Genomic DNA, 26,166 nt, shown 5'->3' with positions numbered 1-26,166 from the left:
GCACAAAAAAGTAATTAAACACAAGCTCCAGGGCTCTTCTATCTGGCAATAGTGCACGTTCAAAAAACCTAACCCATGCAAAGCTGCCCAACCCATCTTTGCTTCCTCTTTTTACCAATACGCCATACCCGTCGTCGGCGCTAGGGGTGGGCATTAGAACCGCAAAACCGCAAAACCGAACCAAACCAAACCGAAAAAATCCGGAAAAAACCGTGTTGACTAAAAAAGTCAAAAACCGAGTCAAATCCAAACCGAACCGGTTCAGACCGGTTCCGGTTCCGGTTTTCTACTACAAGGAACCGGTCCAATCCGAACCGGTCCAATATAATTAATTAATATATATTTTATATATTTTATATATTTATATTTTATATTTTATATATAGTTAACATGTGGCTGTTTTGTATTGGGTATCTAAAATACTACCGTACGCACACACACACAGGATCATCACAACTAAAACACACGATTTAGGGGTTTCTTCTTCCTTCTTCGATTTTTTTCCTCTCCCTCTCTCTGATTTCAGAGCCGCCGAACCCGAAGAACCTTTCCTTTCCTCTGCGTGAAACCATTGTTGCAGCCATCCTTGTTCTTCTTCAGCCGTCGCGCCGTCGTCCTCGTCACGCAAGCAGGTTCAATTCTTCTGGCTTTCTTTTTTCTTTGTTTTTTCGTTTTGTTTCTTTTCCCCCTTCGATTCTCTGTCTGACCATCTCTATGTCCATTATTGAGCTATGAGCTGTATGTGTTAAGTGAGCTTTTATGTAATTTGTGATTTTCAGGCAAGAAGGGCATTGCGGGCTTTGAGGGGGTTGGTGAGGTTGAAATCATTGATAGAGGGCCAATCTGTTAAACGGCAAGCAACTACCACACTAAGATGCATGCAGACTCTTGCTCGTGTGCAGTCTCAGATTCGTGCAAGGAGAATCAGAATGTCCGAGGAGAATCAGGCACTACAGCGACAGCTCCAACACAAACAAGAGAAAGAGCTTGAGAAATTCAAAGCTTCTGTAAGTTTATAAACTTTATATTATGTTTATTTAAGCTGTCTATGTGTGCTCCTGTACAATTGTGATGGTTGTGGTTTGTTCATCTATTTTCATCCTTTCATTCGCTTTGTTTCTCTTGTTGGTCAATTCCACAATTTGCTCGCATTTGCTCTGCCATCTGTGTGCATCTGTGTTGCAATGTTCTGGTGAAATTCGCCGGAAAACTTTTTATTAAAAAAAGAAGAGAAGATTATTAAAGTTTTCATCTGGATCCAATTTCACGTTAACTTTAAAAAAAGATTCTAAAAGAAGCAAAAATTCAACTCTCTTTTCTCCAAAATGTGAAAAAAATTGGTTTGAAGGGCCATAGTTTCACAACGAACTTCACTGGAATTTTTGCAAAGAGCCAAAAAGGTTTAATTAAGAACCCACTCATGCCTTTTGTATCGGTCAGTTGTTTGTTTTTACATTTAGCAGAAATTATATGGAGGAATATTTGGTTTTGCTTCCATGCACTGTTCTCTGAGCTTAATTTCCAATTTATTTTACCCTCTAGTTTTAGATTAGTAGAAATCTCTCTCTCATCACACACAAATGTGAAGACTTAGATATCTCTACATTTTGTAATCACCATACTATCCTAGTCGGGCTTTAATCTTTGTTTTTCAGTTTTTCAGTTTTGCAGTTTTTTAGTTTTGCAGATTTTCAGTTTTGCATATTTTTGTTTTGCTTTATTACTGCTGTTGCTGTTCAGTTTTTCAGTTTTTCATTTTGCAGTTTTTCAGTTTTGCAGATTTTCAGTTTTGCATATTTTTGTTTTGCTTTATTACTGCTGTCATAGGTTTGACAGTGTATAATTGGTTTCAGTTTTTCAGTTAATTGGTTTCTGTTTTTCAGTTGCTTTCTAGTTAAGTGTTGATATTATCATTTAGTTGGAAATGATAATTTGTAATTGGATTGTATATATGAGGGTTGTTTATGTTGTTAAGTTGTGTTTTTGTTAATATATATCATGTTAAGTTTTTTTCTTTGTTTTTTGTTTTTGTAATTTTATATGTGCTTTATTAATGTATTATATAATATGTATGTTGGACTAATATTTTAATGGGTTTATGTTTTTTTTATGTAGATATTATGAGTTCATCCACACCTAGCACCATAGCTCCAACTACTTTTCAATGTTAGGAGGAATTTAATTTGGGTTGTAATGTATATTTGGATTGAATTTGGGTTGTATTTGGCTAGTAATTTATTTTGGAACTTATTTTGTTGAAGTTTGATTTAATTTGGGTTGTAATTTATATGTTGAAGTTGGATTTAATTTGGATTGTATTTTTGTTGAAGTTGGATTCATTTTGATGATGTTGAAGTTGGATTGAATTTGGATTGAATTTTTGTTGAAGTTGGATTCATTTGAATTTGGATTGTATTTTTGTTGAAGTTGGATTCATTTTAATGTGTTGAAAGCTTGATGGAACCTCAAATTTGGGGTATGTTAGTATATAAAATACATTTTGGGCAGATTTGTTAAAATTTAAAAAAAAAAAAAAAAAAAAAAAACCGGAACCGCAAGAACCGAACCGGAACCGGACAGGTCCGGGTTGGTTCGGATTTCTGTATGGATGTTGAGCAGAACCGGTCCAAACCGAACCGGTCTGCACTATCGGATCAGGTTCCATTTTTCCCCCGGAACCGGTCCAAACCGAACCGTGCCCACCCCTAGTCGGCGCCACACGTTTCTCTGTTGCAGCTTCACTCTCTCTCTCTCTCTCTTTCTACTTTCTCTCTCTCTCTCTTCTCTCTCACTGCTCTGCAACTATTTATTTAAAAAGAGAAGCTTCATTTTATTATACCTTCCAAATTACACGCGTCAACCTACTTTCCCAACAAACCCTAAATTCAAACCCCTCTGTATTATTCAACTATTTTCCTAGATTGCAAACAACACTCACTTTCCTGACATTATTTCCAGTTTCTTCTTTTTTCTTTTCGTTTTTTATTTGTTTAAAAAGATTTAACAGAAAAACTAATAGCTAATATTTTAATCGGAGAAAATTGTTATTTATTATTATCACTAGTGTCGTGTATGGATTTCTCGATCAAGAAATCGTTCAAATCCCATGGCTCAGCCAAGCACATGAGGAAGATCTCTGCCGGAGGAGACGATCCCAGCCTCGAGCAGCTCCCCATTCTCCTAGATCACGATAGCCGCCACCGGCAGCCAATGAGCCCCGTCGATTCATCTGACCGGAGAGAGGTCATCGTCAAAATCGACGACGGCGAGTCGTCCTCCAGCGCTACTACGAGAGACGCAATGGCGGCGGACCCCGCCAAGAATGGCGGGAAGATTTGGAGGGAGTCCAGCGTCGATTTCTGGAACGAAGACGGCGTCAAAAATGGCCAGGGATTTGATTTCGCGCAGCGCCGGAAGACGGCCGAGGATCCGCCGTCGAAGCTTATTGGTCAGTTTCTGCACAAGCAGAGAGCCTCCGGCGACATGTCTTTGGACATGGATTTGGAGATGGAGGAGCTACGGCAGAACGAGCGGGACCTGCCACCTGTCGCCGAGTCGCCGAGGAACTCGCGAGTCTCGAAGGAGCTCAAAGTCTCGTTCCAGGCGCCGGCGCCGGACTCCGTCGAGACTCCGAACGAGTCGGTTCGGAGGCGGTACAGGGACTCGCCAGACGACGAACGGCGTCGTAGCGGGAAGCTGAGTGACGGACAGGACGACGTCGTTCGGTGCACGTCGAACGCGTCGTTCCGGCGAGAGCCTTCGTTTGCTAACAAGAACAGGTCCGATTTGTTGAGGATAAAGACCAGGTCGAGATTAATGGACCCGCCAGAGGAACCGGACTTTAGGTCGGGTCGGATCCCGAGGTCGGGGCAGATTCCAAAATCTGGTCAGATTCCAAAATCTGGCCATATCCCGAAATCGGGTCCGATGAAGTCCGGGATGTTGGGGCGGGGCGGGGACGATGACGATGATGACCCGTTTCTGGAGGAGGATGTGCCTTATGAGTATAAGAGGGCTAAATTTAACGCATTGACTCTGCTTCAATGGGTAAGCTTGGTTTTGATTGTTGGGGCACTGATTTGCACGCTTACCATACCCGTTTTGAGGTTAAAGAGTTTGTGGAAATTGAAGCTGTGGAAATGGGAAGTCTTGATTTTGGTTTTGATTTGTGGGAGATTGGTTTCTGGTTGGGGGATAAGGATTATAGTGTATTTTGTAGAGAGGAATTTCCTTTTGCGCAAGAGGGTTTTGTATTTTGTCTATGGAGTTAGAAGGGCTGTTCAGAACTGTCTCTGGCTTGGCCTTGTTTTAATTGCTTGGCATTTCATGTTTGATAAGAAGGTGGAGAGGGAAACCAAGAGTGAAGCCCTTGCTTATGTGACCAAAGTCTTGTTTTGTCTCTTGATTGGGGTTTTGCTCTGGTTGGTGAAGACATTGATTGTAAAGGTGCTTGCTTCGTCTTTCCATGTGAGATCTTATTTTGATCGGATTCAGGACTCGCTTTTCAACCAGTATGTGATTGAAACGCTTTCTGGGCGGCCGTTGATTGAGATGCAAATTGAAGATGAGGAGGAAGAGAGGCTTGCTGATGAGGTCAGGAAGCTTCAGAATGCTGGGGCTACTATGCCTCCTGACCTCAAGGCAAATGCATTCCCGTCTGCAAGGATTGGGAAGGTGATTGGCAGTGGTTCCTTGAGAAGCGGGAGGGTGATTGCGAGTGGAGGGCTAATTGGGAAGAGCACCAAGTTTTCTAGGCCACTTTCCAAGAAGTCAGAGGAGACAGGGATCACAATTGATCACTTGCATAAGCTCAATCCCAAGAATGTGTCTGCTTGGAATATGAAGAGGCTAATTAATATGGTTAGAAAGGGGCATCTTACAACACTTGATGAGCAGATTGTGGATACCACTAACGAGGATGAAACCGATACTCAGATCAGGAGCGAAGTTGAGGCCAAAGCTGCAGCTAAAAAGATATTTCAGAATGTTGCTAGGCGCGGTTCCAAGTAAGTTTACATTACTTCCCATCTTCATTATAATGATGCATGTTTGTGTTTATGATCTGGTCTGTAACTTTCTTTTTGAGAACTTGAATTTTGCTATCAATTATTGTTTTCTTCACATTTGGAAGTTGTAGTGTCATTCTGGTAGCTGATTCGTTCATTATTTTTAGTGTCGACAATTTTTGTTGTTTCCAGAACATGTTTATGCTATATTGTTGTTAGTGGAATATTCCATTTATGTAAATTAGAGTTCTTGATTTCTGATATGAAAAAAGAAAAGAAAAAGAGTTGTATCAGCTCTGTCAACACCCTGAACACATTTGCTGTAGAGTTTTAATGTTATACACCTTGTGTTTGTTGTCACTTATGGTCATTAAGTGCACATTGATGTTCAAAACTCAAATTGGTTTGCAGCCTTTGCCCCAGTTTTCCTTAGAATCTAGAGACTTGTAGTTAGTATGTTGTTGACATTGCATGTGAACTTCAGTTTCTTAATTGACAACCTCAGATCACATGATTTGTGCTAAAAAGGATGCTATCTGTATCAGTATTGCGTGACATATAATGTCACTCATCAATGCATGACTAACGCCATTTATGTGTTGCCTCTAGTAGTCATAGATATTTGTGATTTAACTCTGGTAGTTACACTTTCATAATGTCGGTTACTTTGTTTTTTTTATTTTTGGTTAGTGGACGGTATTAGCTTTAAAAAGTTGAGTAGGTCATTTCTCTCTCTCTCTCTCTCTCTCTCTCTCTCTCTCTCTCTCTAGAAATGGTGTTGTTTTTCTTCCTTCCATCAATTCCTTTAAGTTTCAGCCTTCTATGGATAGGGCCTAGTGAACAAACAGTTGGGACTCATGTAGCTTGAGAGGTTGGGGGAGGTCTTGTTACTACTGATAGGGTTATTTGTAAGTTACTTTGGTTTATGGATACAATTATGTATGCTGATTGCATTTATATTTGTACTGCTGCTCAACATTGGTGGATGTGCACGTGTCTGGGTGAGGCTGGGGTCTTTGATGATATGAGAGCAAATAATGTAGAGTGAAAATAAATGTTGAGGATGAAATCTTACCCACACTCCTTTTTCTCTGCATGTCAAGTCCAATGGAAGTAACCAGATTCTTTGATAAATTGGAATGGCAGAGGAGATACTCAGTTCACGAGGAAATAAGAGATATGATAAAAAAAAAAAAAAAAGGATACAAAGAGTGACAAAATAGTATATACCATATGTTTCCTGCGCTTTCTGTTTTGAAGTATCAATAAAACCCTTAAAAACATAAAAGTATGCCATTTTTCTTTTGATTAAAATTTTTACAGATTTTATCTTCAGCTTTCTTGTCCTCATTAAGTTCCATCTTTTGATCACATTCAATTTACCCATTTTCTGGCAGGTACATCTACCTGGAGGATTTGATGTGTTTCATGGAAGAAGACGAGGCTGTGAAGACCATGAGTCTCTTTGAAGGGGCAGCTGAGAACAGGAGAATCAGCAAATCTTCCTTGAAAAATTGGGTGGTAAGCTTCATGTGCCTAGTGTTACTAGACTCAGAACCAAACCCCGTTAGGTTTGGTTTTAGTTATTTTGGTTGCTTGACTTATCAACTTAGAATTCCAAAATAGTAAGACAAGAAAAGGCGAGTACAAAAAGTTCTGCAGCCCATGATTGGGAAACCTAACAGCTTGTAATCATAGGCATTGAAAAATTTCATGTATGAACATGAACATAACTGCGTATAAGACTTTCATGTTGTGGTGTTCAATACACCTATGCCTTCTAACAATGCCTGAACTTAGTGTTTATTAGCTTGATAATGTGCTGTCTATTTGTTCCAGGTATCTGCCTTCAGAGAGCGGAGAGCACTTGCTTTGACACTGAATGACACTAAAACGGCTGTGAACACACTTCATCGTATGGTGAACATAATAGTTGCCATTGCTATAGTAGTTATATGGCTTATTGTGATGGGAATTGCCACGACCAAATTTCTCTTGTTTGTGAGTTCTCAGCTTGTGGTTGTGGCGTTTGTCTTCGGTAACACATGCAAGACGATATTTGAGGCAATGATATTTTTATTTGTGATGCACCCATTTGACGTTGGAGATCGTTGTGAGATTAATGGAGTTCAGGTAAATTTTCATCTTTACCTGCATCACATTCTATGCAAATTTGTTCATTTTCATGTCTGGGGCCTAATTTGTTTATCAATGACTCTCAGATGGTAGTTGAAGAAATGAACATCTTAACTACAGTTTTTCTGAGGTACGACAACACGAAAATCACGTATCCGAACAGTATCCTTGCAACTTTGCCCATCTTTAACTTCTATCGTAGTCCGGACACAGGAGATGCTATTGAATTCTCTATCCATATATCTACTCCACCAGATAAGATAGTTATGATGAGACAGAGAATAGTCAGGTATGTGGAAATATCTTTTGCTACGTCCTACTTTGGATTGTGGTGGGTTAATTTTTTTCATCTCTGATTGATACATTGTTTCCTTATGGTTGCAATTACAGTTTCATTGAGGACAAGAAGGAGCACTGGTATCCCGGACCAATGATCATAATGAAGGATGTAGAAGAACTAAATAGGATAAAGTTTGCAGTGTGGCCAACACATAGAATGAACTTCCAGGACATGGGAGAAAGGTGGGTAAGAAGAGCCTATGTGGTCGAAGAGATGGTACGGATTTTCCAGGAGCTTGACATTCAGTACCGCCTGCTGCCTCTTGACATAAATGTCCGTGCAATGCCTCCCATGACGGGCGGTCAGCTTCCTTCTAATTTCACAGCAACTACAAGCTGAGTGAGGAAACAAAAAAGATGTCCATGTGTACTGATATTGTCTTTCCAAGAAACACATATAGATCCTTATACCACCCCCCTTGGGGTCATTTGTACAACCACAGCGATTTAAGTTCATGCAGCAGGATCCTTTCAAGAATGGAGGAGAGGATGATATCCGTCGGATTTGGTTTGACGGGTTGATCTCAAGTTAGTTGCCTTCAATCTTTGAACTAAAGCAAAATGGAGAGATTTGTCTTGTTTTGTTTGATTTTGCAGATAGCAGTGGCTAGTTAGAGCTGTTACTAGGGGTGGGCATTAGAACCGCAAAACCGCAAAACCGAACCAAACCAAACCGAAAAAATCCGGAAAAAACCGTGTTGACTAAAAAAGTCAAAAACCGAGTCAAATCCAAACCGAACCGGTTCAGACCGGTTCCGGTTCCGGTTTTCTACTACAAGGAACCGGTCCAATCCGAACCGGTCCAATATAATTAATTAATATATATTTTATATATTTTATATATTTATATTTTATATTTTATATATAGTTAACATGTGGCTGTTTTGTATTGGGTATCTAAAATACTACCGTACGCACACACACACAGGATCATCACAACTAAAACACACGATTTAGGGGTTTCTTCTTCCTTCTTCGATTTTTTTCCTCTCCCTCTCTCTGATTTCAGAGCCGCCGAACCCGAAGAACCTTTCCTTTCCTCTGCGTGAAACCATTGTTGCAGCCATCCTTGTTCTTCTTCAGCCGTCGCGCCGTCGTCCTCGTCACGCAAGCAGGTTCAATTCTTCTGGCTTTCTTTTTTCTTTGTTTTTTCGTTTTGTTTCTTTTCCCCCTTCGATTCTCTGTCTGACCATCTCTATGTCCATTATTGAGCTATGAGCTGTATGTGTTAAGTGAGCTTTTATGTAATTTGTGATTTTCAGGCAAGAAGGGCATTGCGGGCTTTGAGGGGGTTGGTGAGGTTGAAATCATTGATAGAGGGCCAATCTGTTAAACGGCAAGCAACTACCACACTAAGATGCATGCAGACTCTTGCTCGTGTGCAGTCTCAGATTCGTGCAAGGAGAATCAGAATGTCCGAGGAGAATCAGGCACTACAGCGACAGCTCCAACACAAACAAGAGAAAGAGCTTGAGAAATTCAAAGCTTCTGTAAGTTTATAAACTTTATATTATGTTTATTTAAGCTGTCTATGTGTGCTCCTGTACAATTGTGATGGTTGTGGTTTGTTCATCTATTTTCATCCTTTCATTCGCTTTGTTTCTCTTGTTGGTCAATTCCACAATTTGCTCGCATTTGCTCTGCCATCTGTGTGCATCTGTGTTGCAATGTTCTGGTGAAATTCGCCGGAAAACTTTTTATTAAAAAAAGAAGAGAAGATTATTAAAGTTTTCATCTGGATCCAATTTCACGTTAACTTTAAAAAAAGATTCTAAAAGAAGCAAAAATTCAACTCTCTTTTCTCCAAAATGTGAAAAAAATTGGTTTGAAGGGCCATAGTTTCACAACGAACTTCACTGGAATTTTTGCAAAGAGCCAAAAAGGTTTAATTAAGAACCCACTCATGCCTTTTGTATCGGTCAGTTGTTTGTTTTTACATTTAGCAGAAATTATATGGAGGAATATTTGGTTTTGCTTCCATGCACTGTTCTCTGAGCTTAATTTCCAATTTATTTTACCCTCTAGTTTTAGATTAGTAGAAATCTCTCTCTCATCACACACAAATGTGAAGACTTAGATATCTCTACATTTTGTAATCACCATACTATCCTAGTCGGGCTTTAATCTTTGTTTTTCAGTTTTTCAGTTTTGCAGTTTTTTAGTTTTGCAGATTTTCAGTTTTGCATATTTTTGTTTTGCTTTATTACTGCTGTTGCTGTTCAGTTTTTCAGTTTTTCATTTTGCAGTTTTTCAGTTTTGCAGATTTTCAGTTTTGCATATTTTTGTTTTGCTTTATTACTGCTGTCATAGGTTTGACAGTGTATAATTGGTTTCAGTTTTTCAGTTAATTGGTTTCTGTTTTTCAGTTGCTTTCTAGTTAAGTGTTGATATTATCATTTAGTTGGAAATGATAATTTGTAATTGGATTGTATATATGAGGGTTGTTTATGTTGTTAAGTTGTGTTTTTGTTAATATATATCATGTTAAGTTTTTTTCTTTGTTTTTTGTTTTTGTAATTTTATATGTGCTTTATTAATGTATTATATAATATGTATGTTGGACTAATATTTTAATGGGTTTATGTTTTTTTTATGTAGATATTATGAGTTCATCCACACCTAGCACCATAGCTCCAACTACTTTTCAATGTTAGGAGGAATTTAATTTGGGTTGTAATGTATATTTGGATTGAATTTGGGTTGTATTTGGCTAGTAATTTATTTTGGAACTTATTTTGTTGAAGTTTGATTTAATTTGGGTTGTAATTTATATGTTGAAGTTGGATTTAATTTGGATTGTATTTTTGTTGAAGTTGGATTCATTTTGATGATGTTGAAGTTGGATTGAATTTGGATTGAATTTTTGTTGAAGTTGGATTCATTTGAATTTGGATTGTATTTTTGTTGAAGTTGGATTCATTTTAATGTGTTGAAAGCTTGATGGAACCTCAAATTTGGGGTATGTTAGTATATAAAATACATTTTGGGCAGATTTGTTAAAATTTAAAAAAAAAAAAAAAAAAAAAAAACCGGAACCGCAAGAACCGAACCGGAACCGGACAGGTCCGGGTTGGTTCGGATTTCTGTATGGATGTTGAGCAGAACCGGTCCAAACCGAACCGGTCTGCACTATCGGATCAGGTTCCATTTTTCCCCCGGAACCGGTCCAAACCGAACCGTGCCCACCCCTAGCTGTTACTATTCTCTCTCTCACTCTCTTACTCTCTCGTATCATCTTCATCTCTCTATATGTCTATGCATATATTTGTAACTATACATCTATTTAGTTTGTTTAAATTTCCATCCCTCAATGTTTTTTTTGTTTCCACCATTTGGATCTTCTTTGCATTTAACAAATATTAATATTTCAAAATCCGAAACATTTCCAAATTATACTACATTTGCCAGTTCAGTAGAATACCTAAAATCCGACTGAAGCTGTGCTATCTCAGTTCACAAACTATCTTCTGAATCATCTCTCTAATAATGTTAACTTCACCTCACCTCATTAAAAAAATGTTTATATTGAGATAATAATTAGTTTTATAATTCCTCAAAAGTAACCGAATTAAAAAAACAACAAAAATGCAGTTGTAGGTTAGGTTAGTTGGTCAGGGCTCGGAGTAGTGAGTCCATATCCTTATACTTTAACTAGGTCTAGCTAAGTGGAAAAATGTTGATTTATAGAGGTCTCAGTTTGAACCCTAGTGATGTGTGTCTGAGCAATCCCCCCCTTAGGTTGTGTTTGGTTCATGATAAATGAGGATTGGGGATGGAAAATCAATTGCTTTCCCATGTTTGGTAAGTCCAGGCATGAGAAATGATTGCTTGACACATGAGAAAATATGGGGGAAAATGTAACCCTCCTCCCCCTTGAGTTTTGTTCTCCTCCTCATAAGAAAGTTTGGGAAAACTGGCTAGCATTAAATACACACTTTTCATGATTATTTTGTCCCCATTAACAATTTAGAATTATAATATAACATTAAATGCATTCTTTTATTATTTAATTTCATACGAGAATAATTGGAAAATTAAACAAACTTTGTTTTACATCTACACAAACCAAACATGAGAAAAATTAAACAAACTTTATTTCTAGGTTACTTTCGCAACATTACCAAATATGGGATGAGAATTTCCCATCACATTCTTTTCGTGAACCAAACAGAGCCTTATAATTTAGATTATTACTTGTATTTTAAAATTTAAAAAAGTTGGTTATGTCATCTAGTTTGGGCCCAAAACAGCAGGCCCAACAATAAGTGGGCCCAGCCCATTATAGAAGGGACGGCAGAAAGTGATTGTGAAAGACTAGTGAATGCTTTGCTCATAGTCAGGTTCATAGTCAGTGAGTGTGAGTAGTTCACTTCGAAATTGGGAGGGAAGAGGAGAGAGAAGAAGAGCATGAGGGAATGGCAAACCTGTCGAGCCTCCTCCACGAGCTCCGAGAACGCATAGCTGCCACCTCAGCCACGCCTCCCAACCACGCCGATGACGACGTTTTGGATGCCCGATTCCGCGCCGTCCTCCCTAACCTCCTTCACGCCTACGTCGTTCCATCTCCCTCTGGTACACTGCCACCCACTCTCTCTCTCTCTCTGGCTTTCCCGCACAGTAAGTACAATACGACGACGTTTTTTAGTGTGATTTTTCCATTCTTTGCAGCCAACGAGAGAGAAGTGACAGCTGTGTTGAAGCTCATCGCTCACACCGCTAGGAACTTTCCCGGAGTGTTTTACCATGGAAAGGCAAGCGCAATTCTTCCTCTGCTCGGCCGCATCTTGCCTTTCTTCGCAGAACCGGCGTTTCGGTAAGCGGTTAGTTCATAAAGTTAATTTCTTTTCGGTTTGTTTCGGTTCGGGAAAAAATGGAAAGTGTGGAAATAAATTTGGGGATTGAAATAGGACTCATTCTGCATTAACACATGTCATTGCTTTTTTGTTGTGATTTTATGATGGAGATGTAATGTCTATTGTTTTAGTTCTCGGCATGGTGTCATCTTTGAAACCGTTGGATCACTTTTATCTTTACTTCGTACCGGAGCACGGGATGCATACCGTCAGTTTTTCATTGACTCAATGATCGTTGTTGAAGGTAAGGACACAAATTTTTTCAACAACACGGTATGATCAGTTAACTCCAAGATATACCAAGTTTATTTGGTTTTCCTTTACTGGTCATATTAGCGGATAGCTTGGGATATGGATTTATATTTTTGCTTGAACCACTTTGGTATCATTTACCTTCATAAGCATACAAGAAAGCTAAATATGTATTTTTCTTCGTTCAGATCTTTTGTATGTGGCATCAGTATGTGCTGACGTTTCGAATATTACGGAATCAACTAAATTGACTTTAAAGTGTTTTTGTGAGTCCTTCAATGCAATTTTGGATGATCCTGATCATCTTGGAGATCTCCCGGCAAGTAATAAACCGAATGATGGGATTGGTATCTTGATTAACCTTACGGGCAAAATAAGGTGGCAACCTTTTGCAAAATGGATGATAAAGCTTCTTGGTAAATGCTTAACTGAAGGAACTCTGTATGTGGAAGGACTCATTAATGTGTCATTTGTTACGGCTGCGTGTTCCCTTCTATGCTATGGAGATGCTGATGTGCATATGGTGAGTAGCAATTGCTTTATGTTGGCGTTTTTAGTATAAAATTCATCTTTATGATGCTGGCAACTTGAAAGAATTCAACAAGCTGATAATGCTTTCAACGACTTCAGATATTTAAGCAGCCTGTTCTACAAATTTCTCACTATTTGAATTTTATGCAAGGCATGTTTTGAATTTGCATGCGTTGTTGGATCAGCGATAAATTATGACATCATTCCTCATCAGAAGATAATTCAGTCGATATCAACTATGTTAAGGGAGGACAAAGAAGGGCTTCCTGTATTCAGGTCTGTCTTTGAATGCTCAAAACTTAAAGCTGTTTGCTATTAACATTTGATTTAAGAATGAGAAGTGAAAATCACCCTGTGGAATGAAAACTCAAAGCAACTTTTCTCTGTCTGTAACATTTATGATGGTACTTTTTGGGGTTAAAGTTTATGATTGATACCGTTTAGTAGATAAAAAAAGTTTATGCTTCATTATCTTCGATTACCCATCAATGCATGTTTGGCTTTCCCGGAAGGTCAAATTGATTAGTATTGATTTTATATCCCCTTAATGGTTGAATTATGATAAACATCTTATGCATTCTATTGATTTTATGATGCTACTTTTTAGTGGTTGTAGACCTCTCTCATTAGGTCCTTTTCTTTTATGCATTCTAACTCAAACATCTTATGTAGATTCTTAGGGTCTTATAGTTTTCAGCTGAGCTTCTTTTTTTCATCATAATTTTCACTAATTGGAAAGCAGTTGTCTCCGAATTGGGTTTATACGCAATTTTGATAAATAGGGAGTCTGCAGGCTGTAGTATTCAGAAGGGCTTCAAGTTCATGATCATGCATGAAACAGAAGAGAAATTACTTTAGATGTGTAATTCCTGGTAATGGGCATGATGTGCTGGCTAGATATCATATATAGATAGGTATTGCAAACTTACCGGCATTAATGTGGTCTGGAGAACATGGTTCTAAAAGTCGTCAATTCTATAGGCCATTAATACGTATAGTGGTCTTCGTGGGATAATAGATTTTCTTTCTGGGGCATTTTATTTTGTTGTCTTTGGGGAATGATAAATGAGATCCTTACATCTGGTATTATTTCCTAATGTTTACCTTGGTATGCCAATGAATTGCTGGGCTTACACTGCAGAAACATCATTTATGATTCGTCCATTGGTGGTTGCCTTGATGCATTACACTGTAGTTGCCCTGAAGATGTTGTCAAGCTAACAGCTGCTGATTTAGTTGATGTATTACCTCATTCAATGAGGAGTACCAAAAGCCAGGAGCTTAAGGTTAATATTAACGTCCCATCAGTTGTCCTTGAGATAAATTTAACTTTATTTTGTTCTTGCCCTGTGAATTGCTAATTGATCGGAGGGATTGATTTGTTCTATGGACTTAAATAATTTCTGTTTCCAGGTTGCATTGTGCAATGCATATATGCGGATTGCGAAAATGTGTCCCCCTCATATCTGGAGGCCAGAGTCTCTCATTTATGTCCTTTCTTGTCCAGAACCTTGCTTCTCGTTGATAGATTGCTTACAAGTAGCTCTCTCTATACTTGGTCCTGATCTTGTTGGATCGAGAATTGCAAATAGTAACTGTCAGAGTATATCAGCATTAACTGATAAATCAATTGAAAATTCGAGGGTTGGAGAAAAAAGGCCTATTCAGGATGTGGATACTTTCAAGATTAAACGTCAAAAGGTAGATAAAGAAATCATGAGTTCTGATTCTAATTTTCAGGTGGAGCGCAAACGTACTCATACAGTTGCTTGTGAAAGAGAAGATTATGCAGATTATATGCATCAGTCACTTCTTTCTTTTGTTGAAATTTTAAAATCTCCTGGTGTCAATCCTGATTCTTTAAGACCAGAGGTTGCATTAACAGCTCTTAGCATGCTTTGCATTGCCTTCTGTAGATACCCAGAGACCAATCTGTCACAAAGCATCTTTAATCAGATGTATGCATGGATACCCTGGGTATGTCAGCAGGTATGTTGGCTTAAACTGGTGGACTTATCATTAGCTTACTCAATTTCACCTACCACTAAATAGGGTTATATTATGTAGGCAAAGCGAGAAAATTCAGTTGCACTTGATATTTCCATCTACCTGGAAGGAATTCACAGCATGTTGCTTTCACAGAGTAAGGAGATGGACCTCATGAAAGATCTTGCTTTTGCGATATTGATGTGTTATCTAATTTTTGGTTCTTAAATTCTATCAAGATAATGGATAATCATGTATGACAATTCTATCTTTCTCCCAGATGAGGGAATGTCTTTATTCTTTTCTTTTCTTTTTCTAAGAGTATATTGGGTGTTGTTTTTTGGCAAAGGCTGACTATTCAAGCATCAGTCATCTCATTTTGTACACATACTTAATAATAAATGCACCCTTGTTGAAATCATAAAAGAGGTGCGACTTCATTTCTTGATTAAAATATCCCCTGAAGGTAAATCTTAGTTGTGTCAGAGATGTATTGAATGACTAATTTCTTTTATATAAAGTGGGAATGGTGCCTTTTCTGTTGTCCCATTCTTTTTCATGAAAGGTTATTCTAGCTCTCCAGTGTCTGGTTGTCCCATTCTTTTTCATGAAAGGTTATTCTAGCTCTCCAGTGTCTGGTTCTATGCTCCTCTCTCTCTCTCTCTCTCTCTCTCTCTCTCTCTCTCTCTCTCTCTCTCTCATACATATGATTCACACACTAGCACAACTTCTTCCCTTATTTCAAAAAATGCCGGGGGGAAGTATCATTACCTAGATTTGTTTCCTTTTACCCTTTATTATGGGAGAGAAGAAAATAATAGGGTGCTTGAAGTGGTTTGCTATTTATTGCACGAGATTTTATTGAGTCTGCTCTTCTGTTTACTAATACTCCATTCTCTGGAGGTCTGGTTGTTGAGTACTAGAGTTCTGTGCATATGCTGTGATTCCATCATACTGAATGTCAAATAATTTTATGTTTTTATTCAGGTCCCTTAGCTATGGGGAGTATGGAAAATAAGGATGTTGATGCAGACCTTATGTATGTCGTAAAGCTTCCATGGACCCATTCTCTTGTAAATAATACTGGCCCTCATCATCCGTGGAAAACTAAATGCACCTCTGTTCAAGTTGCATGCAAACTTGGTCATAGAACAGGAACTGAAACTCAGCTTGAAGTCTTGGATTTGAGCCTTAATGATGAATTTGAACAAGTTAATATTGAAGCTATAATTTCGATGCCTGTGATTGTCATTTGGTCTGGTTTTGGTGGGCTGTCACGTATATTCAGAAGGCTTGAGTAAGAGAACAGTTGAAGTTGTTCATTTACGTTTTGTAATAGTTTTCACATATGTTAGTAATATATATGATCGAAATTATCAATTTATGAATGCATTGATAACGCTCTGGATTGGAAATGGGATCTTATAATGAAATGTCACCTAAGGCTTCATTGACAAAATAAAAGAAAATTAAGAACTTCTGTTCTTGCTTGAAAAATTATATCAGTTATCATGGATGGCCGTGTGCCGGAAAACAGTGTTACATAAACTGCGTTTGGAAATGGTCTTTTGTTGATTAACTACTTTGGGTAGTGGTGGAGGGATGCATTTGTGGTTTTGGCTTGCACTATACTTGCGCTATAAGATTCTAGTCCTTTTGCTGTCAAAGTGATTGTAAAAGTAGTAAAGAAATTGTTCTTGTTGTGTGCTCTATGCTCATGAAACCATAAAAATTCTGTTCATTAAAATACATTTTGTTTCCCACTTGCAGGTTCTTGAGGGGAGAGAGACCTGAGAAGGTTAGGAATATTATTCCCTTTTCCCTTGGTCTTTTGTCCTGCCTTTATGGATCTTGTAATGATGGAGATGGCACAAATAGAAGCCAGTGTAAGTTAGTTTTAAATATGAAAAATGAGAAACATGGTCGAACGGCAGATTCTTTACTGCAAGGATTCTGGTGTTCAAAGTGTGACAGAAGTGTTAGACAAAATACTGCGGTATATTCAAAAGTCATACGTCCCCCTGATATGAACAGCAGAGAAATGAGTTTGGATTGTAATTTTTCCCATCTGCAGTCTCTATTTCTTGAACTTCTTTATGATGAATCAGAAGAGGTTCAAGTTGCTTGTGTGAAAAATATTTACCGAATACTTATACATGGGGGCAGAGACAATCTGATTAAGTCAAGATTTGAATGGATTAAATGTGTTGAATATTTACTCCTTAATGGAAAGAATGCTGTAAGAGATGCATTCTGCACCCAGATTAGTTCATTCCTTGATGATTCTGTTATGAGTTACTTATTTCTTGATGAGGACACATCAAATAAAAGTAAAGAAGCAGAGTTTTGTAACATAATCGAGCATGCCTTCTCAGAAACTAAAGATCCTCAAATCTTTGAGACTCTTTTGGAATCTACAGCAGAAATAATGATTGCAGTTGACATTCACAGTCAACTATTCTTGTTTTCTCTTTTTTTGTTGGTTGATCAGCTTGATAATCCACACATGACAGTGAGAATGAATGCATCAAGGCTGATACACAAAGCTTGCTACTTTCATCTGAAAGGGGGATTTGAACAAATCCTTTTGAAAGTTGTCCACGTTCGAAATGAACTATTTGATTATCTGTCTGCGAGGCTGTCTAGCCGTCCAATTATGGTCAAAGAGTTTACAGAATCAATTCTTGGTATTGAAACTGAAGATCTTGTCAAGAAAATGATTCCTGTTGTTCTTCCGAAGCTTGTAGTGTCTCAGCAGGATGATAAACAAGCACTTGACACCTTATATGAACTGGCTAAGTGCTTAAACACTGATTTGGTGCCTCTTGTAGTTAATTGGCTACCAAAAGTGCTAGCTTTTGTTCTCCATCGAGCAGATGTGCGAGAGTTAGCTGTTGCTTTGCAATTTTACCATACGCAGACTGGTTCTGACAAACAAGAGATCTTCGCTGCTGCATTACCGGCCCTTTTAGATGAACTCATATGCTTTTTAGATGGAGGTGATTCAGATGAGATAAACAGAAGGTATGAACGTCTACTATCCCCCTGGGTTTTATTTTGGTCAGTGCATTCGGTGGGTTCTAATGTTCTTTTCACTCAGATGCTGCCTGCACAGTTCTTTGTGGTACTTACCTTTTTTCACTGACTAGCGACGCAATGAATTTCAGTAGCAGCGATATTTATTTACAATTTTACTGCACTGCAACAGATGCAAGAATTATGCCAAGGTATTAACATGTCAAATATGCTTACAGGTTAGCAAGAGTTCCTGAGATGATAAAAGAGGTTGCGAGAGTTCTAACCGGTGGTGAAGATCTTCCCAGCTTTTTGAGGAATCATTTTGTTGGCCTTCTTAACAGTATTGATAGAAAGATGCTCCATGCAGAAGACTTTTCACTGCAGAAACAAGCCTTACAACGCATTGAGATGCTAATTAAAATGATGGGTTCTCACCTTAATACTTATGTGCCTAAACTGATGGTTCTTCTCATGCATGCTATTGGTAAAGAAGTCCTCCAGAGTGAGGGCCTGTCTGTGCTGTATTTTTTCATTGTGCAGCTGGTGAAAGTATCACCAGCTAGCACTAAGCATGTAATTTCTCAAGTTTTTGCTGCTCTTATTCCCTTTTTAGAGAGAAATGAAGAAAATCCCATACATCTAGATAAAGTGGTTAAAATTTTGGAAGAACTTGTGCTGAATAACAGGGTCATTCTAAAGCAGAATGTACGTGAGTTCCCTCCGTTGCCCGGTATTCCATCTCTAATTGAAGTGAACAAAGCTATACAAGAAGCCCGAGGGTCAATGACATTGAAGGATCGATTGCGTGATGTTGTTGATGGTTTGAATCATGAGAGCTTAAATGTCAGATATATGGTTGTGTGTGAGTTGAGCAAGTTGCTGAGCCTGAAACAAGAAGAGGTAACAGCTCTGATAACTGCTGAAAGTGGTACAGATATGGATATTTTGAGTTCTTTAATCACATCCTTGCTAAGAGGATGTGCAGAAGAATCAAGGACTGCAGTTGGACAGCGGCTGAAGTTGGTATGTGCTGATTGCCTTGGGGCCCTGGGTGCTGTTGACCCTGCTAAAGTGCAGGGCTTTTCATGTCAACGTTTTAAAATTGAATGCTCTGATGATGACCTTATCTATGAGTTAATCCACAAGCACCTTGCAAGGGCTTTTAGAGCTGCACCTGACACTATAATTCAAGACTCAGCTGCATTGGCTATACAGGAACTGCTAAAGATTGCAGGCTGTGAGGCCTCATTAGATGAGAATGCTGCTGCATCTACGTCAGGGACTCCAAAGGACAAGGAGCCTTTGAATGTTGATGCATCTGGGATTATGGGTATTGATGGTAGCAGTAAGATGAATAGAAGGGGTCAGATATTATGGGACCGCTTCTCCAATTATGTTAAAGAGATAATTGCCCCTTGCTTAACCTCTAGATTTCAACTTCCAAATGTTGCTGATTCTTCATTTGCTGGCCCAATTTACAGGCCATCTATGTCATTCAGAAGATGGATATTCTACTGGATAAGAAAGCTGACTGCACATGCCACTGGTTCTCGTGGAAGCATTTTCAATGCATGTCGAGGTATAGTTCGTCATGATATGCAAACAGCAATATATTTGCTTCCGTATTTAGTCCTTAATGCTGTCTGTCACGGCACAGAGGAGGCACGCCATGGCATAACAGAAGAAATCCTTTATGTTCTTGATATTGCAGCATCTGATAACAGTGGGGATGCAGTTCATGGAGTTAATGGTGGGAAAAATGAAGTATGCATTCAAGCTGTGTTCACTCTCCTTGATAATCTTGGTCAATGGGTGGATGATATTAAACAAGAATTAGCTCTTTCCCAGTCTTTTCAATCAATGGCATCTAAGCAACAAGCATCCAAGACAAAGGATAAAATTCATAACTCTTTGAAAAATCAAGATCATCTCCTCGTACAGTGTACATATGTTTCAAAACTGTTGTCTGCAATTCCTAGGGTGTCTCTTGCCAGGGCCTCCTTCAGGTGTCAGGCTTATGCAAGGTCTTTAATGTACTATGAGTCATACGTGAGGGGAAAGTCAGGTTCTTTTAACCCTGCATCTGAGAGAAGTGGCATCTTTGATGATGACGATGTTTCATATCTAATGGAAATATACAGCTCTCTAGATGAGCCTGATGGTCTTTCTGGCTTTGCATGTTTACGGAAATCTATGAGATTACAATTACAGGACCAGCTCTTAATTAATAAAAAGGCTGGAAACTGGGCAGAGGCTTTAACTTCTTGTGAACAAGCTTTGCAGATGGAACCAACATCAGTTCAAAGGCACTCCGATGTCCTTAACTGTTTATTAAACATGTGTCACCTTCAAGCCATGGTTACACATGTGGATGGCTTAATTTCTAGGATTCCCCAGTACAAGAAAACATGGTGCATGCAAGGTGTACAGGCAGCATGGAGGCTGGGCAGGTGGGATTTGATGGATGAGTATCTTAGTGGGGCTGATGAAGAAGGTCTACTTTGTAGCAGTTCTGAAAGTAATGCTTCATTTGATATGGATGTTGCAAAGATTCTCCAGGCACTGATGAAGAAGGATCAGTTCTCAGTTGATGAAAGAATTGCCCTCTCGAAGCAAGCGCTCATTGCTCCTCTTGCTGCTGCAGGCATGGATTCTTATGTACGCGCTTACCCATTTGTTGTAAAACTTCACCTGCTACGAGAGCTTGAGGACTTTCACACTCTTCTTGCTGATGACTCTTTCTTGGAGAAATCATTTCAATTGGGTGATCATGGATTCTCCCAAGTGATGGAGAATTGGGAAAACCGTCTCAGGTTTACACAGCCATCAATCTGGGCAAGAGAGCCACTTTTGGCCTTCCGCAGACTGGTTTTTGCTTCCAGTGCTCTTGGCGCTCAAGTTGGGAACTGCTGGCTTCAATATGCAAAGCTCTGTCGCATGGCCGGTCATTATGAGACAGCAAACCAGGCGATTCTAGAAGCCCAAGCTACAGATGCACCTAATGTTCACATGGAGAAGGCTAAACTTCTGTGGAGCACCCGGCGATCTGATGGTGCCATTGCACAGCTGCAACAGTCTCTCCTGAACATGCCTGTAGAGATTGTAGGCTCCTCTGCAATTTCATCAATTACTAGTCTTTCACTGGTTCCACTGAACCTGCCACCTTTAGTTTGTGATACTCAATCTTTGAATGAGAATCGAGATATTGCAAAGACCCTTCTTCTCTATTCTAGGTGGATCCATTACACTGGGCAGAAGCAGAAAGAAGATGTGCTGAGTCTTTATTCAAGGGTGAGGGAACTGCAGCCCAAGTGGGAGAAAGGATATTTCTACATGGCTAAGTATTGTGAGGAAGTTCTTGCCGATGCCAGGAAACGTCAGGAAGAAAACATTGAACTTGGTCCAGGGAAAATGCCGACAAGTAGTGATATTGTTGGTTCTTCAAATTTAAAGACTGAGAAGCTTTGGTGGTCATATGTGCCTGATGTACTGTTATTCTATGCAAAGGGGCTTCATAGGGGCCACAAGAATCTCTTTCAAGCACTTCCAAGGTTGTTAACCTTATGGTTTGACTTCGGCAGTATGTATCTAACAAGTGGCACATCATCCGATAAAGATTTGAAAAGTGTCCATATGAAGGTAACTTTTGTTATATTGAAGATGAACTTAATTTCTTTTAGCTACATTTAAACTCTGCTTTCTCCATTCTATATTCTCTTCTTATTTTGGTAGGTAATGAGTATAATGCGAGGATGTTTGAAGGATTTGCCAACATACCAGTGGTTAACAGTACTGCCACAGTTGGTTTCCAGAATTTGCCACCAGAATGAGGAAGTTGTTCGATTGGTCAAAAACATCATTACATCAGTTCTCCGGAAATACCCACAACAAGCGCTGTGGATTATGGCAGCAGTTTCAAAATCCACTGTTCCTTCAAGGCGGGAGGCAGCTGCAGAAATCCTACATGCTGCACGAAAAGAGTTCAGCCAAGGAAATACTGGCAGCAATCTGTTTGTGCAGTTTGCAAGTCTGATTGATCACTTAATTAAGTTATGCTTCCATGCTGGTCAGCCAAGGGCAAAAACCATTAATATCTCAACTGAATTTAGTGCCTTAAAGAGGATGATGCCACTGGGAATTATCATGCCAATTCAGCAATCTCTAACTGTTAGCCTACCGACATACGATGGGAAGCTCACTGACTCACTTAGATCAGATATCTTTTCTGCGACTGATCTTCCTACAATATCAGGAATCAGTGATGAGGCCGAGATTCTTTCATCCCTTCAACGACCTAAAAAAGTGAGTTCTTTTTCTGGATTTAGAAAATGCATGTAGTCATTTAACATGTTTCTGATTTTACATCTTATCATACTTGTAACTGAATTGGTTAATCTGTGGTATGCTCTAGCAGGGTATATACCGAGAAGGCATCATATTTTACCAAATTACGTATGTATGTTGGTTTTCCTCTTAAATGTATATGGAATGACTGTTTAAAGTCGTGAACCCCACAACCCCCACCACCCTATGTCCTAACTTAATAAAGGAAGAGCTACAGTCACCAATCATCACCTGTTAATCAAATCTAAATTTATACGATGAGTCAATTATTGACTGGATAGATTTCCATAAGTTGTGGTAAAGCACAAAAACTGTGGATTTGGAGAAGATTTTGAAGGGGTTAGCTTTTGCTGTCGTCACTTGTGCCTGTCCTGTTAACTGTCTGATTTTCTATGCTACGTTGCGCTTCATCTCTGTAATTTTCAATCCTATTCTCTTTTGCGTTTCAGATTGTTCTAATGGGCAGTGACGGCATTGAACGTCCATTCCTGTGCAAACCCAAGGATGACCTTAGGAAAGATGCCCGCATGATGGAGTTCACTGCAATGATAAACCGTTTGTTGTCTAAATACCCAGAAAGCCGTCGAAGGAAACTCTACGTTCGCACTTTTGCAGTAATTCCTTTGACAGAGGACTGTGGCATGGTAGAATGGGTGTCCCACACTCGTGGACTTCGGCATATACTTCAAGACATATATATAAACTGTGGAAAATTTGATAGGCAAAAGACAAATCCTCAGATCAAACGAATTTATGATCAATGCCATGGTAAAATACCAGAAGATGAGATGTTGAAGGACAAAATTCTTCCAATGTTCCCTCCAGTGTTTCATAAATGGTTCTTAACCACTTTTTCTGAGCCAGCTGCTTGGTTTAGGGCTCGGATTGCTTATGCACACACTACGGCAGTTTGGTCCATGGTTGGGCATATTGTGGGGTTGGGTGATCGACATGGTGAAAACATTCTTTTTGATTCTACAACAGGTGACTGTGTTCATGTTGATTTCAGTTGCTTATTTGATAAAGGCTTGCAGTTAGAGAAGCCTGAGCTGGTGCCTTTCAGGTTGACTCAGGTGAGAGAAGCGACATGGATGCATGTGGTTTCCGTTGTGTCAAGTTTTCTTTACTTGCTAGAATTTTCAAATACTTTTATTTTAAGGTGCAAAAAGAAAGACCAACTAGAATATCAAAATGAGGATAAAATCTATATTGTATGTTGATTATCAAAATGATATAACATGCATGCCTCTACATGAACTAGAATGTTCTAGTGTGAGTACAATTAATACTTCATGATCTGCTAATGATGGTTATAAAATCGTACCCAATTTAAATTGTTTCTTATTACCTGGGATTTTACGTTCATGGGGACTGTTATGAAACCTGCAGAATATGATTGATGGCTTGGGCATCACTGGTTATGAGGGAATCTTTTTGAGGGTCTGTGAAATTACACTTTCAGTACTGAGGATGCATAAGGAGACTCTGATGAGTGTTCTTGAAACTTTCATCCATGATCCTCTTGTGGAATGGACAAAATCTCACAAGTTAAGTGGAGTAGAAGTTCAGAATCCACATGCTCAGGTTTAGATCTTTGGTTATCTCATTTATCATTGTTGTTGTGACAGGTTTACTGTCACTATTGTTCATTATAAATGTAAAGGTAGTGATGAAATTGATTTATCATTTCCTAATTGAACCAAGTGGAGATTTTCTCAAGGCCTGCCATGTCAATTGTTGCAACTTGAGTGAAAACATTTCTTAGAGTAAATTGCCCCAAGAAAACAGAATAACTCTTTATCATTATCGCATTGATATTCTAGTCCAATGTGGTGTTTCTTTATCTTTCGTACACAATATGCCACCTGATAGAATAAGGTGTTGGGAGCAAGGATTTCTTTTTTAAACTATGATCTGAATTTCCTTAAATTTGATGCATCTTTTTACAGAATATCCACCTGATGAATATGGACATATATTCAGGAGTAAGGAATTCTTGATAGAAGTAGTGATGCTGTTTCATTACACGTTTGTGATTGATAAGTTTTGATCCCTGTTCATGTTGAGATATGATCATAAATTCCCTAGATGTGGATGTTAGATCAGAAGTGAAACTTTAGCAATTGTGACCCATGGTTTGTGGTGTATCCTTCCTGAAAATGCTAAACATGTTATAAAGATAGTGGTAAGGTTTTTGGTATGAAGCAATCACTAAATTGTGTTCTATATGAACATTACAGCGAGCAATCAGTAACATTGAGGCAAGGTTGCAAGGAGTAGTTGTTGGTGTTGGAGCAGCGCCATCTTTGCCTCTGGCCGTAGAAGGTCAGGCTCGTCGATTAATAGCTGAAGCAGTCTCCCACAAAAATCTTGGAAGGATGTATATCTGGTGGATGCCTTGGTTCTGAAGTTAAATTGATCAAGGGTTCTCCTGTTCTAGAGTTGAATCAACAAAGTCTTTGTGGGCTCGAGGATTTTCTTAAGCAGCCTCAATAGGCTTCAAAGATTCACTATGAAAGAGTCCTGTAGTGTATATTTTGTTCAGGTATGCTCTACTATTTCTTTGTCTTTAATAAATTTTATTTTATGCTAGTGTTTTTGTTATCGACAATGCAATGTTGAAGAAAATAGATTAGGTAATTTCCATTTGTGTTTATCTTGAATTATTTAACACTGGCATAGGCATTTCAACTTTTCACCAATAGTACATAAGGTGGAGGAATTAGTGTGGGTGACTTGCTAGTAGCTATTTGAACTTCCAAAAAGTAATAATTCATTAAGGGATGTTATTATTGTGATGCATAACAATCTGAAGGCAGTGCATTTAAGGTGGCTACACCAATAGAACTAAGGTGCACGTAACACAATTTTCTGACAATGTCATTCTCAGACTAGGGCTTGTAATAAAACCACCAAGAATGTGGCACGGGCACCATGCACAATGTTCTAACAATATCATTATTTGTTATGTGTAGTGGGCTATGGCTCTTCTCCACCAATATAAGCTTGATCTTTTTACTCGAAGTTCTATTTTTTTCCCTTCAATGAGTGTTCACTAGTAATGTAATGAATTTACTTTTGTTATTGCTTGAATTTGATCTATTTTCTTATTTTTGCTATGAAGGTGTTCTTTATTGGGAATGAAGCTTTTAGGTGACACTCCTCGACTGATTCTGCGGGGACTGAGGAGGCTGTGCTGGGATACGAGTTTTGACACGTACTAGAGGAATCTGAGCGGCCGGGCTTAACTTGACAACCCCAGACTGATTGAAATTCGCAAGATTCAACGGACTTGTGCTTGAGTGGTATTTTCCTTCTGGTTAAGGAGATCATCACAAGAGACGTCAGGTTGTACATTGGTTGTGCTCTGTATATAAACAGGTTGTATCATCCCTCGGTGTGGCGGTTTGTGTGCTTAATAACCATATGGGATGCTCCTAGGGTTAGGATTCAAAGAGAAAAATTGCATTCGCTGTATATGTGATGTCTGTCGGGAGATATTAAGGTTAATTTTGTATGCTTCATCCCTTCAACATATTCCATTGTATATACTTACACACGAGACTTGTACCTGTATTACTATCACCTCCCTTAACGCCATTATTGAATGAAGCTGGAAGCCAGTTCGCTATCCAATTTTTGTACATGCAAAAATGACTGAAATTTTTATCGATAGGCTTGAATTTATAACTTAACCTGGA

The 26,166-nt window shown here is 38.8% G+C and overlaps 2 protein-coding genes and 2 long non-coding RNA genes across 5 annotated transcripts; all 4 read left to right on the top strand.

Moving 5' to 3' along the window:
• LOC109950567 lies at window positions 401–2,278 on the top strand. Its single transcript, XR_002272807.1, has 3 exons — window positions 401–632; window positions 780–1,007; window positions 2,116–2,278. It is a non-coding gene; the product is annotated as an uncharacterized LOC109950567 (long non-coding RNA).
• On the top strand, window positions 2,757–8,107 carry LOC18767153 (mechanosensitive ion channel protein 6). Its single transcript, XM_020570531.1, has 5 exons — window positions 2,757–5,006; window positions 6,404–6,527; window positions 6,846–7,139; window positions 7,229–7,431; window positions 7,533–8,107. Exons 1-5 carry the CDS (start codon window positions 3,073–3,075, stop codon window positions 7,819–7,821), a joined length of 2,844 nt encoding a protein of 947 aa, XP_020426120.1. The 5' UTR covers window positions 2,757–3,072; the 3' UTR covers window positions 7,822–8,107.
• On the top strand, window positions 8,365–10,241 carry LOC109950680. Its single transcript, XR_002272964.1, has 3 exons — window positions 8,365–8,596; window positions 8,744–8,971; window positions 10,080–10,241. It is a non-coding gene; the product is annotated as an uncharacterized LOC109950680 (long non-coding RNA).
• On the top strand, window positions 11,845–26,109 carry LOC18767854 (serine/threonine-protein kinase ATR). Of its 2 annotated transcripts, XM_007200050.2 has the most exons (16): window positions 11,845–12,053; window positions 12,150–12,294; window positions 12,466–12,578; window positions 12,775–13,109; window positions 13,269–13,393; window positions 14,259–14,403; window positions 14,531–15,106; window positions 15,185–15,260; window positions 16,091–16,400; window positions 16,874–18,127; window positions 18,358–21,760; window positions 21,854–22,423; window positions 22,915–23,538; window positions 23,855–24,049; window positions 24,706–25,010; window positions 25,590–26,109. In XM_007200050.2, the coding sequence occupies exons 1-15, from the start codon at window positions 11,897–11,899 to the stop codon at window positions 24,871–24,873; spliced, it is 8,196 nt and encodes a 2,731-aa protein (XP_007200112.1). In that variant the 5' UTR covers window positions 11,845–11,896; the 3' UTR covers window positions 24,874–25,010; window positions 25,590–26,109. The 2 variants fall into 2 exon arrangements, with proteins under 2 accessions (XP_007200112.1, XP_020426049.1); XM_020570460.1 differs by having other exon boundaries at window positions 11,845–12,294.

The sequence above is a fragment of the Prunus persica genome, chromosome G8 (genome assembly GCF_000346465.2).
Source record: "Prunus persica cultivar Lovell chromosome G8, Prunus_persica_NCBIv2, whole genome shotgun sequence".
In the NCBI taxonomy this organism is placed as follows: domain Eukaryota; kingdom Viridiplantae; phylum Streptophyta; class Magnoliopsida; order Rosales; family Rosaceae; genus Prunus; species Prunus persica.
This window is presented reverse-complemented; position numbering and strand designations above follow the sequence as displayed.